At 36.1% G+C, this 15,711-nt stretch overlaps 1 protein-coding gene across 4 annotated transcripts in view; it reads right to left on the reverse strand.

The window, feature by feature from the left end:
• Positions 1–15,711, reverse strand: part of EFL1 (elongation factor like GTPase 1) — a 138,771-nt gene that overhangs the window by 76,623 nt on the left and 46,437 nt on the right. For all 4 annotated transcript variants that reach the window (XR_004057320.1, XM_030930671.1, XM_030930673.1 and 1 more), the window contains one exon: positions 13,663–13,801. Coding sequence is in view for 3 of the 4 variants with exons in the window: in XM_030930671.1 (XP_030786531.1) it covers positions 13,663–13,801 (139 nt within the window). In the remaining variant the exon portion in view is untranslated. The remainder of the gene's footprint in view (positions 1–13,662; positions 13,802–15,711) is intronic.

Here is a 15,711-nt window from a genome sequence, read left to right on the forward strand (position 1 = left end):
ATCACAAGAGATAAAATCATTTCAAATTCATATAGAATAAATGTTTAAAAATAGCCCCCAATTAAAGCTAAAAGTGAAAGAACCAGATTCAAAAATGAATTATTAATACCATCAAAATCAAACAATACAGGCTGGCAAATACATCAGAATAGAAAACAGTGTCCAGAAACAAACTACAGTATGTGTGGGAAACGTGGTAGTGAAACAGTGGGGAAGGAAGCAGGGGCAGGGGCAAGTTTATTTGATATACTGTGCTGGCACAACACCTATGCATTGGGAAAAAAATTAACCTGAATACCTAGCTTAGGGGTTGCCTGACTCACGCCCTAGAAGGGCTTAGCCAGGCACATGAGAGTTATATAACATAAAACATTCAAAGAAAATTGCAAGAAAGAGTACAAATGCCAAAATAAATGGTAGAAAATAAGAGAATTAAAAAAAAAAAAAAAAAGAGGGAAAGCATTAGTGGAGCTTAAGTCTCTATACAACACACCTATGAGAATACTATACAAAATAACAACTTCAGGCAGAGGCAATTGAGTCTTGCCTTCCCTTGGTAGCAACCTTAGCTCAGGAGACTGGAAACTGGCTCCAAGTAGCTTCTGCGGGGTAATCTTGGCTTTACAGAAGCCTGGGACAACGTTCTCCCCTCCTGTTGACTGGACCATGGCACAGAGGAAAGAAGAGAAAGATACTCAGAATATTTCTGCTTCTCTAACATCAAACAGCCTTGCCTTTTTCAGTCCAGGACATAGCTGGGAGCCTCCCAGAACACACTGAGGGCAGGAAGAACCAGTTAGTTTCAGTGTACTCTCTGAGCTAAACAAAACATCCCCAGTGATAACATCATCTTGGCTGTGGGAGTTGAATAATCTTAACACAATAAAACGTCACTACCCTGATATTCTTTAATAAGAAATCTTCAGACTAAGAAAGTATTTTGCTTTCACCTAAAATTCCAGTATATTTACACTGAAAAGCCAGTGTGTTTACTTCTAAAGAAATATTTCTATACTTTCTATCTCCCTTATGTACTTGAGAATTTTTTTCCTTTTTAAGACAGTGTCCCACTCTTTCACCCAGGCCAGGGTGCAGTGGCACAATCACAGCTCACTGTAGCTCCAACCTCTTGGGCTCAAGCAATCTTCCACCTGGGTAGCTGAGACTACATGAAGTGCCACCATGCCCGTTTTTCTATTTTTCTATTGTTTGTAGAAACGGGGTCTCACTATGTTGCCCAGGCTGTCTGAGAATATTTTAAACCTTGAAGAAATAAATGATGAACACTAAATAGCTTCTGGCTACCCATGTATTCCCTCGCCTAAGCTTATTAAGTGATTAATTTATTCATGCATTCAACCAATATACACTGAACACCCAAGAGATCTTCACCAGGAATAATTAAGTGTGAAGACTTGGGAGGCCCAGTCCTTGGAGAATTTGCAGTTAGTCCTCTCCAAATCAGCAGGTCTGGGTGTTAGGAAGGTAAAAGCTCTGTGCTCATCTACAAAGGAGAGGGGGACTTTCTTCCCTAGGCAAAGATGAGCTAACTCTCCTCACTCCATGTATAAAACCGGAAAAAGGCCAAGTGTTTTTTAAAAGACTCTAATATGTTGTGTTCCAGGGAAGAATCTACATGCTTTCAACCCCTACTGCTCTTAACATAATTCTGGAGGTTCAGTTGAGGATTTTCCTTGTAAATGATATCTTAAAAAATGTATATATTCTTTTAATAAAACAAATTATACTGCAATTGTGTGGGCTGCTTTGTATTTGTGAACCATTATTTTGTTAGAATATCATTTTAGAAGAACATATACCCATTTTTATAGTTAATAACTTCTTGCCAAAAAAAAAAAAAGAACTCAAACTTTCACTCTGAGTCTACCCCACACAGCTCATGGCTTTGTTGATTAGGAATCTGGGACAATATGGTTACTACTGTTTCCTTCTCCACTTTGTCTTTAAGCTTGTATAACACATATGCTTCTCAGTAGAAAACTCTTCTGCCTCCTCCTACTTTAAGCCACAGGTTCTGCATCAGCCACTCCTCCTTCTCCAAAACGTCTACTCGTGGAGTCACACTTCAACCCGAATCTGGAGTGGGGCTCCAACACCAATGTTGACAATTCAGGAGTTTTAAGGATCACTCTTTTTGCCTTGGTTCTCAGAAAAACTAATTCCCACTATCACCTCTGCCATCTCAAACTTCCTCTTAAAAGCTATCAAAAAGTTTTGAATCTTTGCAACACTGAATAACTAGGAATGGAGAGGGAAAGTCAGAGTTTCAGCAACAGACAGTGAATCTGATTTCTTTTCTACATATATTGCTTGGAGGACCTCTTTCAGATCAACTTCACTAGAACAAAAGAGTCCTTTTCCCCCACAAAAGTACTCTCTTCCTACTTTTTTAGTAGCCTACTTAAATTCTTTGGATAAAAAAATTTGCATTTAAATAAATGACATATTTTTTAAAAGTGGAAAGCATTCTTTAATCTTCATAATTAAGTGCTTCACTTATCATTTTCTTTATGTGTGACTTTGGAGGTCTATTTGTTAATGACAATATTTCCCAAGGAAATCAATGATAACAATGATGTTGCTTAATTAACATTTTGCCTTTTGATATTTTTTTGAAACAAAATAATGTGCATCGTCCCACTGGATCTTCAGAGCTGACTTCCATGATCCTCACCTCGCAAATAAGAAACCAAGGATCGGTGAGGTAGAAGAGAGGTTGAAGAGAGGATCAGAGAGGCTTGTTGCCCAGGGCTATAAGGCTAAAAAGTTAGTTGAACTAGAATTTTAACCCAAAACATTCTATTTCCAAATTAAACACTTTTAACTTCTCTACTCAATTATATGGGATAAATTCTGCAGGACACCACCAACAATCTCAGGGAAAGATATTAATATTGTTCCCTAATTTTTTTTTTTGAGACAGAGTCTTGCCTTGTCATCCAGGCTAGAGTGCACTGAACTCTCAGTTCACTGTAACCTCCGCCTCCCAGTATTCTTTAAAGTGGTTGTATCAATTTACAACAACAGTTTACACATGTTTTCACTGCTCCATATCTGTAACACAGAATTTTGTTAGATTTTAACATTTCTGTCATTTTAATGGTTATGAAAGGACAGCTCACTGAGATTTTAAGATGCATTTCCTTGATTACTTCACATCTAATGTCTGCCACATGTCATGCTTCTGGTCATACTAGAAACGTGTTTCTCTATCCAATATCACCTTTCTCCTAATCATATATTTTACATTTTCTGGAAAGACCAAAAGACCTGTCAGGTCTTTACAATAACTGCCACTACTCAAAATTCATACTTACTGTTATAACTGAAAATCACCTTTCCCCCAAGCTATCTTCATAGCCTTTAAAAAATATCCTTTATTTTTGGAAATTTAAAAAAAAAATCTACTTAACCAATTTACCCCTGCCTTACAACTTGCACTCCAACTGGACTATATCAATTTATGGGCATAAGAGAGTGTATTTCCACCTTCTTCAAAGCCCTTTTGACAATCACTTGCTTTTCTGTTGGAAAAAATCAAATCCAAACTTATTAACAAGAAGACTATTGTGTGAACCATGAAGGATATCTTCCCAACCTGCACAAAACCACATAAAAGTCAAATTATTTCCCCATTCTGTCATGTGCTAAAAATACTAAGAATAGAGGTCAAACGTCTCACTATCGGTTCCTTGAGCATGACCTTTGCTTGGCCTATTACCACCCACCTCCTCTTTCCGGCTTCCTATATCTGACATTTGACCGGCTAGTGTCGTATTAGTTTAGCTGAATTCCAGGCTCTGGCCTCTCTGGCCTGCCCAGTGTTGGCATGACAACTATGCTGATAATTAAATACTCAACTCATGAAGTATGTTTCCAGCATATCTTTGGAAGAGAATATGATCTGAAGTCTATTCATTATTATGTGTAAGTTCTAAATACAATTGTTTACTCTTTCAACTACTGTATCTGAAACAGGATTAGTAGGGCCAAAACCACAGATGGAAATGAAGGAACTGCAACAAGTCTATCAGCTGAGTTTGCAGGAGGTGGCTCTATGGCAGGGAGACTGTCCCCTCTCTCCCAACAAGAAGCAAGAGGACCTAACACTTGAGAGAAGATGGCCTCAAGAGCATTTCCTCCAAGCTTGTAACTAGGGAAGCCTCAAGCTATGAACAGCCTATAGTCCCTCTGGCACTTGACTCAAGACAGTCTTATATTTCAATGTCTGTGTAATACTCACTGGACTCCTCAACTCCACTTCTTCCCAGAACCGCATTACTGTCCAATTTAGTCAACGTATCAAATTGACAGCTAGCAAATGCTCGTTGTCGCTTTTCCACGCGTCTACCAGTTTTCAGAATCTTACTCTTTCCCAAACCTTCCTTCTTCTTAACAGACGGCTATGCTCTCTACATTGTTGAGTTGGGAGAAACTATAAACCTCGTATTATTAATCATTTAAGTTGTTCACTGCATCTTTTATTTTTCCTCTTTTCTTACCTGTTTTCCACTGATACAACAAGTAGAATCAAACTCCACTAAATACACAGACACAGACACACACACGCACATGCACATGCGCACACACACATACTCCCTTGACTCAACTATTCCTTCAAACTGTTAACCCATTTTGCTCCTTTCTTTAACTGACAAATTTCAACAAAAACTGTTCCAATTATCTCTAATTTCATCTTCCCTAATTATCTGGCCTCTACATTGTTAAATGTCATTTAAGAGTAAAAAAGGAATATACTCTTTGAAGATGGAGGGGAAGAAAATTCCCATTAAATAATCCTTTGTTCTTATATAATATCTATAGCAGCAATGGGCTTATTAGTAGATAAACAGTTATTAGATTATGAAGCTGTATTAATCTATGTATTCAAAAGAACTTATATAGTCATTGCCAGTTACTTCAGACAGTGAAAAAGAGAATTAACAGACACATCTTAAGTTGTAAAATAAGCATTTTATCAACCTGTATGTTAACAACCTGTTCTGGGTGATAGACAAGGGGACTCCCACCTTCTCATAACCTGCTCAGCAGCTTCAAGGGCTGAAGAAATCAGTAGCATGTCACATCTGTAAAAGGCAACTATAATCCTCTGGTTGCAAAGCGTTGAATTAGAGTACACATAAAAATATGATAAAGAGAATACAGTATATCAAATCAAAGAAATTCAGTCCAAATTATACTAAGATTCAGACCATAAATGATTTCCTTTGAGAAGAAAACAAATCAAATCTAAATTAAAAATTAAAATATAAAGCCATCTATGATAAGCAGGAACCAAGACTTAGAGAATAATACATAATATACTAGAAGACTGTAATATATAAAGAATGGGTTCTTTAAGGGTAGAAGGAAAGATACAATGTAACAAGTCATCAATAAGACATCAAGAGAAAAGGAAAAAAATTCAAGTAATATAGAAACAGAGATTAAATAACTACAGATACAGAAGTAGATAAATATCTTGTCTTAATAAGTATTATCATGGGATCATGGAAAGTTACTTAATCTTTGTGTCAATTTTCCTATCTTTGAAATGTATGTATCTCACTTGGCAGGGAATAAAGAAGATATCACTTCCAAATATTTAGTATAATTTCTAGCACACAGTAAGCCCTAACTGATGTTAATTATTGTCATGAATATAATCAGTATTAATACTGGTCTCCGTTACAAATAAACTGGATAGTCAATCTGATTATCTATGAGTGTGAAGTACCAAAACTGACATAAGAAGCAGTAAAAAGAACCTGAAAGGGACAATAACAATTAACAACTAACCAAATATAGCTGATTTCATGGGTGCTAATATCCAAAATTTTAGGGACCAGAAAATTCCTATGCCATTTAAACAGAATAGAGAACAATAAAAACCATCCCCTAATTTGTGATTTGTTTCATGTACCTGGTATAATGCCGATATCAAAACTCCACAAATACAAATATACACAAAAAACTACAGACCAAACTTACAAATATAAACATTTTACTAAACTACTGACAGACTTGAGTTTGCTGCTCAATAACATATTTGAAATACACTCATCTAATACTGTATTCCAGAAATAAAAACTGGCTTAATATTAGGAAATGTGTTCATTTGATTCATGGCATAAGTGGATCCAAAATAAAAACCTCATATATGTCACCTGAAAGATGTAGAAAAGGCCATTTGATAAATCTCATTATCTACCCATATTTTAAAAATTAACCTAGTAAATAGAAAAAGAAGGATACTTCCTTTTCATTATAAAAACTAGCCCCAATCTCAGGGTAACATATATATATATATATATTTATGTGTATATGTATGCATATATAACATATATAGATAACATGTATATATAAATTCCTCTAACTTAACAAATGAAACAAAGATTCTTATTGCACCACTATTTAACACTGTTCTGAAAGTTGCAGCAGATGCATTTAAATGAAGGCGGGGAAAGCTATATTCAGAGAAGAGATTGTCTCCAAGAGAAAAATATACAGGTTAAAAAAGAGTACAGAAAGTATGATTTTTAAATAAAAAATGCTACTGAACTGTATACTTTTTAAAATAGTTAAGATGGTAAATTTTGTGTTGTGTTTTCTTACCACAATTTAAAAAAATATGCACATATATGGACAGAAAAAGACTGACGGTTACCCCTATAGTAAGCAATAACTCTTATTTAGCTTATCTGCATTTTCAAAGTTGAGAATAATTGATTTCTTTTTTTTTTAAACGGAGTTTTGCTCTTGTTACCCAGGCTAGAGTGCAATGGCGTGGTCTCAGCTCACTGCAACCTCTGCAAACCCCAGGTTCAAGGGATTCTCCTGTCTCAGGCTCCTGAGGAGCTGGGATTACAGGCACCGACCACAGGCCCAGCTAATTTTCTATTTCCAGTAGAGACAGGGTTTCACCATGTTGACCAGGCTGGTTTTGAACTCCTGACCTCAGCTGATCTGCCTGCCTTGGCCTCCCAAAGTGCTGGGATTACAGGCAAGAGCCACTGCACCTGGCTTTATCTGCATTTTCAAGTGGACAAATATTATGGCTTACACTATACCGAAAGTTATCTTTTAAAAAGAACTTTAAAACATTAACTATATATAAAACTGTATTAAAATAAAAAGACAAATTTTGTAATAAAGAAATCAAACAAGAAAACACAAATATACAGAACTGAAAATGAAAAAGATAAAGTTCCCCAGATAGAAAGAATCAAGTATTTTATGCATCAAGCCCAGTTAGTTTTAAAGGTGAACTATTTCAAAACTTTTGAAGAAAAGGTAATTCTTACATCATATACAAATTTCTCAAGAGCAGCACTATACAATACGGTAACCACTAGCCACACATAGCTATTAAGCACTTGAAATATGGCTAGTGCAACTGATGGGTAAACTTCTAATATTATTTGATTTCAATCTATTTAAATTTAAGTAAGTGAATGTAGCTAGTGGCTACCAAATGGAGAGTGCAGCTTTAGAGGGTAGAAAAAAATGGAAAGCTTCCCATTTTAGTATTATGATACCAAGAAAAGAATGGCCATTTTAACTTAAAATGCGAGAAAATTCTGGACAAAATGCTAGTACACTGAACCTGATAGGGGTTGAAAAGAATATGCAATGATCGAACGCTATTTTTTTAACATAGGAATGCAAGGATGCCTTAATAATCAGGAAATTAAATATAATTCATGACATCAATTACAGCAAGGAGAAAAACTCTGTAACTTTGTCTTCAGAGGCTAAGAATGCATCAATAAAATTCAGTATCCATTCCTGATTATTAAAAGAAAAACTCTTTCCCAGCACAATAAATAAGAGATATCATGAATCGACAGGCATCAGCAAACCTGAAACTAAAACACCAGAAGCATTCCCATTGAAGCACAGAAGGAACTAGACAAAATAGCAACTATAATTATTATTATTTACCATATTCTTATAAGCAATATGAAAATAAAAATATGGCACACAACTATAAGGAAAAAAGAGAATAAAATCATTATTATCTGTAAAAGAAAAGCCATTAAAATCAGTTGAAACTCTTAAAACTAAGAAATGACTATTAGGTTTTCACTGATTAAAACAGATTATCTCCAAATGGAAATGTTGATAATAAAGTACATTTAAAAGAAATTCACTACTAACTGAATCAAAAACATAATAAAAGTATCACAAAGTCTTAAGAACCAAATTCTACTGAGCTTCCCTTGAAATAAATTAAATCAAATTTGCTAGTAAAAACCCTTCAAAGGTTTCTGACTCCTAGATTACCCCACGTGACTAAGGATTCTCTCACACACACACACAGATTATCAACACTGACGGAATTCCTACTGACCCAGCAACCAACCATGGCAGAACTAAAATCAGTTCAGAAAAGGGCTAATTAATATTTATTATTTTCCTCATGCTGTGAAAAGAAGAATATCATGTTTCCTCTCAGAATATGTCTCTCAACTTTTAAAGATTTAACCATATGGAAGAGATCTAAAGAAGTATATGAAAAGGCTAAAGATTTGGAATACTAATTCAATTTCCCCTCACATTTTAATAGGAGCCTGCAGCAAATATTTATTTTTAGAGATATTCTTAGCAGGGAACTGAACAAAAGGCTATTGTGTGCTAAAAACATGGTGAGGTCTCTCTGATCCCATCTATAGCAACTTTATAAACATCAGGTTAGAATTAAACAACTTTAAACTTTAAATCAACTATTTCCAGACCACAAAATCTATTCTACACTTATCAGCACATGTAAGTTCTCTAAGTGACTTATAGCTGAGTTCAAATGTGAAATCTGCATTTTTCAAGTGCCAGTAAAAGAACTTTCCTTTGGACTTTGACTGAATAATGCTGAATTGTCCAAGAAGGCCATATAATGTTTTCATTTCCTTTTCCAACAAAAATTTTCATCTGCACTTGATAAATTTACTGACTCCATATCAATTATGATGAAAAGCATATGGGTACCAATCATATTGGCCTCCAGTATTTTCTTATTAAATAGGAATTACAACTTTTTCTCAAAGTTTAACAAAAGTAAAAAAGATGAAGTTTACAGGCCTGCCCTGATCACTACGAACATCTCTTTATATGTGTCCTGTCATGAGTTTGCTAAAATGCAGAAGGAAACAAGAAATTATCTACGATTAGCAATGTGGTTGTTTTAAAACATATCCACAAATACTTTTGACATGCCTCCCATTAAAAGGCACAGTCAGTTCCCTCCCTTTGAACATGGGCCAGGTGCAGTGACTCACTTCTAATAAACAGAATGGGGCAGAAGTGGGGCTGAAAGCTTTGAAGGCTAGGTCATAAAACATGATATACCTTCCTCCTGGCTCTCCCTGTTGGGTCGCTCACCCGTAAAACTTAGCCACCATGCTGTAAGGAAGCCAAGCATCCATATGGAAAGGCCTTAGTTCCACTCCCAGTCAAGGTTCCAGACAACAACTGGCATCAGCCTCCAGACAAGTGCTTGAAATAGCCTCCATATGACTTTAGTCCCGGCTTTGGGCCGTCTCAATAGACACCACGTGGGGCCAGGTGCGGTGGTTCACGCCTCTAATCCCAGCACTTTGAGAGACAGAAGCAGGCAAATCACCTGAGGTCAGGAGTTTGAAACCAGCCTGGCCAACATAGTGAAACCCCATCTCTACTAAAAATACCGGCGTGGTGGTGGGTGCCTGTAATCCCAGCTACTCATGAGGCTGAAGCTGGAGAATCACGTGAACCAGGAGACAGAAGTTGCAGTGAGCTGAGATTGCTCCAGCTCCATTGCACTCCAGCCTAGGCAACAAGAGGGAAACTCTGTTCAAAAAAAAAAAAAAAAAAATAGACACCACATGGAAGAGACAAGCCATTCCCACCAAACCATGCCTGAATGGCAGATGCTTGAAAAAATAAGGACCGTCTTTATTTTAAGTCACTAGGCTTTGAGGGTTTTATTATGCAACAACAGGTAATTGGAGTATATAGATTATTTCAGCCAAATGCAGTCATCTTATTCTTTCCATTTCAAAACTACCTGAGAAGACAAATCTGTTTCAAAGAAAAATAAAAACGCGCTGACATACCTGGTCACAGTCAACTCACCCTAGAAAGCCAGAAGTTGGAACCCCAGCATTTATTACCTGTGGCTGCCAGCTAGCCTTCTCTTGGGAAGTTTTCTTCTCAACCCTTAATATACCAGACTCTTGGCTGGGTGCGGTGGCTCACACCTGTAATCCCAGCACGTTGGGAGGCCGAGGTGGGCAGACTACGAGTCAGGAGTTCGAGACCAGCCTGACCAACATGGTGAAACCCCATCTCTACTAAAAATACAAAAAATTAGGTGGGCATGGTGGCGCATGCCTGTAGTCTCAGCTACTTAGGAGGCTGAGGCAGAAAAATCGCTTGAACCCACAAGGCGGAGGTTACAGTGAGCCGAGATTGTGCCACTATACTCCAGCCTGGGTGACAGAGTGAGACTCAAAAAAAAAAAAAAAAAATCTATATCTATACACACACACACACACACACACACACAAAGACTCTCTGGCCTCTTTTGTCCTGTCTTAAACTTACTCCTAGCTTTGAAAAGTTGCTTTTTTAAAACACCTGGCTTATGAGACGGCTGCTACTGCTAACATATGCTACGTATTTTTAATCAAGGAACAAGTAAACTTTGCCTAAAAAGGTAATTGTATGACTTTGAGGCAGGTAACCAGTTCAAGATGTTTTAATGAAGCCATTAAAATGAGTTATCAATCAAACCAAGCAATCATATCAAAACATTTACTGTTCCTCCTAATAAATACTAGGGAGGGAAATATCCTAACTATTGAAATAAGGTTTTTCTTTAAGAAACACAGCTTAAACGTTAAAAGCTAGAAGCAATCTTGAAGATAATCTAGTTTAGAACTTTTTTTAAGTCACTGGGAAACTGACAAAATTCAGGGAAGATCTTCATGACGTAAGTAAAAAAGGTTTACCTCACTCCATCTCCACCTAGGAGGTCAACCTGCCATTATATAATGACAATTTTAAACTTCAATTCTGTTTGTATTTTACCGAAAGAATTACAAATACAATTTTGTTGGTATTTTACAGCTACAGCAGAAAAATGTACTCCATGCAATGTTATTTAATGCTTTATCTTTAAAGCTTAGGATATACGGCAAATCCCAGTTAGGACAAATAAAAGCATCCCTGGGAATCCACAGTCTTCTTATAAAAAAATTAAAAGTGGCTGTTCTATTTCTATCATAAGAAATATTAGTAATCATTGCTCTAGTCCAAATCACTTGGGAAAATAAGTCCAGCAAGGTTACATAACTGGCCTGAGGCCATATAACTAGTTAGTGGCAAAACTATGGCCGAATTTTGGTATACTCATCCTTTCTAGTCATGAGAGGCACTCAATTAGATTTCAATTAATAAAAGAAACACAATTACTATATGTTTCAATTCAAAAAGCCCCATGAAAGTGGCTGGCTGCATTCCAATTCCTTCAATGTTATGCTCAAAATCCTTCTGGTGGACCATCTTTCTCTTTAATGTAAACAGAACCTTAATGGAGGCACCTCAGGCATCACCAGGTGAATGGAAGGCAAATGCAGCTCTAAGAGTGTGGACTGGCTATTCAAAAGCCATTCACAACCCCAATATCTTTTGCCTTAACTACACAGGCTGAAAGAGTAAAACACTCAATCAATCCCAGGCCTCCTCGGCAGCTAGGAGTGGACATATGACAAAACTACAAAAATGAGAATATATACAGAAGTCACTAGAGAGGCATTTCTTTGTAAATAAAAACATTAAACCTGTTAGAAGGTCTTGACCCTTGTACTCTCTTCCTGTGAGGAATGTGGGTATGATTCTCAGACATGTAAGGCCATCTTGCTTCTATGGGTACAAAAGCCACATGCTGAGCCACTGGCTCCCTGATGACACAGAAGAGTCCTGACACCAGTCCTGGACTGTCCACCCTTGGGCTTCCTACTGAGTGAAGTTTAAGACTATGCAATTGGTTTTCTGGTTACTTGCAGCTAAATACAATCCTAACTCTTAAGGAAATAAATCTGGGTTTTCCTCTTCAATCCATTTTGTCCCAAAGCGGTTGGTTGTCCATCTGGCTCAGTCATACATAAGTCAATTTGGTAAACAAAGATTTAGTCACCTTCATCCTTACCCCATGTTGTGCTATCATCTCACTTTTTTAAAAGGTCAATAAAAGACATCAAGGTATATCTCTTCTCCGAGAATAAATGAAAAATTTTAGCTTATAGTAGGTTTGTCTCTCCGTACCATATGGCAGAGCAAAGGCTGCCTTGGAAAACAGAAGAGAGAGAAATGGTTTCTCTCCTTATACATCACTTAACCTCAGTCCTGGACAGCATCTAGAAATTCAGCAACAGAAAGAAAAAAGAAAACCAGAAACTAATGCACGTCACATTCTCATCCTCTACTAGAGAAAGAACACAAACACCAGGCCTTAATTAGAGAAGATCATATAAAAACCATTCACTCAGCAGAATACCTTCTCTTTCCCTTGAGCATCATGCTGGAGATATACCTCATTTAATCTGAGCAATACAGTAATCTCAAGGAAGGCTTATGAACAAAAGTAGGGTGTTTTCCATTCTTCCAATGTCCTTTTCTGATAAAGCTGGCTGTGGCAGCTTACAAAGATATATCAATTGTTAAGGTTAAATGGCATTTTGCAAAGGGATAGAAGAAAATAGGTAACACTGATGAGAAGCTAAGCATTCTACAAATTTCATGCCAAAAAATTAAAGAAAGAAAAGAATATATTTCTGTAGGTGAATGGCAACATGCTTTGCAAATTTCTTGGATTCAAGTCTATAAAATCCAGAGAAACCATTAGATATTCTGGACCAACAGACTAGACCTTTTTTAAAAAAGTTAAACTTTTTTCTAAAAAGCTGAGGGTTCCCAAACCAAGCAATCACTCAATAAATAGCTCTATAGCTGACAATGACCCTAAGGGTTCAGAATCTAACAGTACAATGGCATACAGTATTCTATAGTATACTGTGGATCCAAGAGAAATTTCTTCATCTGAGTCTTTAGGTTTGCACTAAGAATCTCAAAAAGTGAATCCTGCACATGAGGAGCAGAAGTCAAACAAGTGATAACATTAAGGAGATGAAGAATAATATTTAGAGATATAAACCGACAATCAACTAATCTTAGCAAAGCAATGCTCAAAGGATAAAAGCATTGGGAAGAAAGCAATGAGTTTAAATAGACCTTTACATCAGAATAGTTTCCAACAATTTAGAATCTAATCTGTAGAACCAGAAATGCCTTAGTCATCTAGATTGACTTCATGTGAGCAGGAATTTCCCCTCTCACTCTGAAATAAATGGAACTCCAGCTTAGGCTAGAGCATTGACAAATTACTTAAGCAATACATTTTTAAAACAGCTCCTATAATTCACAGAAAGTAACTGATCTCCATGTTAGTTACTCAAATGTACTAAGTTAAAGACACCAGAAAAAAAAAAAAAAAACTAACTAAAGAATAAAGTTATTCCCTTAAAAAATTTCACTAAATTTTCAGTGACAAGTTAGATAATCTCCTAGAATGGAATAAGGATATAATAAACAGCATCACCCTACCTAGCACGTTTCCTGGAGGTACCTCCTCTAGATATTCCAGTTCTCTTCCCATCAGAAGATACAGGTTTTCCAGAGCACAGTATGCCATGTGGGGGACTGGGGGGAGGTCATCTGGTGGAGCTGAGAAGCCTAATGGTACCTGGGCAAAGAAAAATGATTGAAGACAAGTTAGGAGGCATATGGAAGCATTAATTGGTATTTGTAAAGTTATTTTTATTCAACAGTAACATACGGTATAGCAACATTTCATGTAAACCTGAAATAAGAACATTTGAAATGATGTGATAAAATGTAAGTCTCACTTTATGAATAAAATTTGAAATACTGAAATTTCTCAAACACTAAAAAATTGTCTAGATTCCCATTTAATCATAAGCTTTATGGCTAAGTAATATAAATTCTGTTGCGACCTGGTATTGTCACTTTAGCTGTTCTCCATAACCCCTGGTTATTTATATGAACCACGTCATACACCACTTCTGGTGACTACTGTGCTATTATTTGAACACTCATTATTACTATTATCATTTAAAGTTGTTTTACTCTTATTTACAATGTTCTTCAAGTATTCAACAAGGGCTGGTGCTAGTGCCAAGTAACACATAAAAATAACTTTGGAAGGGTAGTTAGATGTGATAAAAATGCCAAAAAAAAAAAAAAAAAAAAGGTCAGACTGCTATTATATGCTATATTGTTCATATGGAAGAGCATGTTGTGACATATTAGGAACACATTAATGAGAGGACACAGTACATTTACAGCAAAAATATACAAGTACAAGTACATTAGATGTATTAGCTCCCCGTACATCATATTTATTCTTATGGAAACAGTGTCTCAAATGATTCAAATTTTTCATTGTGTGAAGTCTTCAGAAATATATCTACCATATAAATGCAAGTACCCAGAAAGCATTTCAATTAACCAACCAATCAACCAATCTTTGGTGCTCATAGGCCTGGGGTGCTGCCCTAATGCTATGAAGAGAAAAAAATGGCTGAGATACAACATGTACAAAGATTACTAATATCACAAGCACAGAGTGACCAACAAGAAGGTAGTATAGGCAAGTAAATCCATAAAGGTTCAGAGGAAGGTGAGGCCCCTGTGCTAGGGTAGACTCTAGAAACTTCATGAAAATGAAGGCACATGTTACATCTAAATGTATGTGTTCTGACACAATGACAACTCTCAAAGTAGCTCTAAAGATGGGCTGAGAGATAGAAAGATTATAAGAACTGAATGGAATTATCTACACAATATGACCATCCACTTAAAACAAGCTACAAGCTACAGATAAATTATAATTAGTAAGACAGCTTAGCAAGGAGGCAAAAATGCAAGATCAATATACAAAAGTTAATTATACTTCTATAATTAGGAATAGAAAATGCATAAATAGAATAGGAATAAACAGAAAGTATGTCTATTTAAAATGATTTCTAGAATAGCAACAAAATCTAACAAAAGTTAGATTCAAAACCCTTTATAAATGAAACTATAAAACTTCATGAAAAACATTTAAAATGACCTAAATAAATAGATAAATCAACCTAATACATTCATGGATGGAAAGATGCTGTATTACAAAACGTTGATTCATGCCAAACAGGTGTATGGACATAAAGTAATTCCAATTGAAGCCTCAACAGGGCTTTTCATAGAAGCAATAAGCTGGACGTAAACTTGATATATAGGAACAAAGAGTCAGGAACAAACAAGACACTAACAAAGAAAAACATGGTAAAGGGACTTGGTCTTTTTGATGTCAAAACATTGAAAAATGAAGACAACACTGAACAGAGACAGTTAGAGACAACCAGAAAAAATAAAATTAGTCCAGAAACAGATCTATGTACATAGGTAATAATCTGATTTATGACAGAGTGGACAAAGCAAATTAGTGGATAAAGATGGACTATTCAATAATGTTGGAACAGCTGGACATTTAAATGAGGAAAAAATGAACTTGGATCCCTTCTTCACAAACACTGAATTATATATTTAAACATGAAAGGTAAAATAATAAACTTTAGAAGAAAACAAAAG

This window comes from Rhinopithecus roxellana, chromosome 5 (assembly GCF_007565055.1).
Source record: "Rhinopithecus roxellana isolate Shanxi Qingling chromosome 5, ASM756505v1, whole genome shotgun sequence".
Lineage (NCBI taxonomy): Eukaryota > Metazoa > Chordata > Mammalia > Primates > Cercopithecidae > Rhinopithecus > Rhinopithecus roxellana.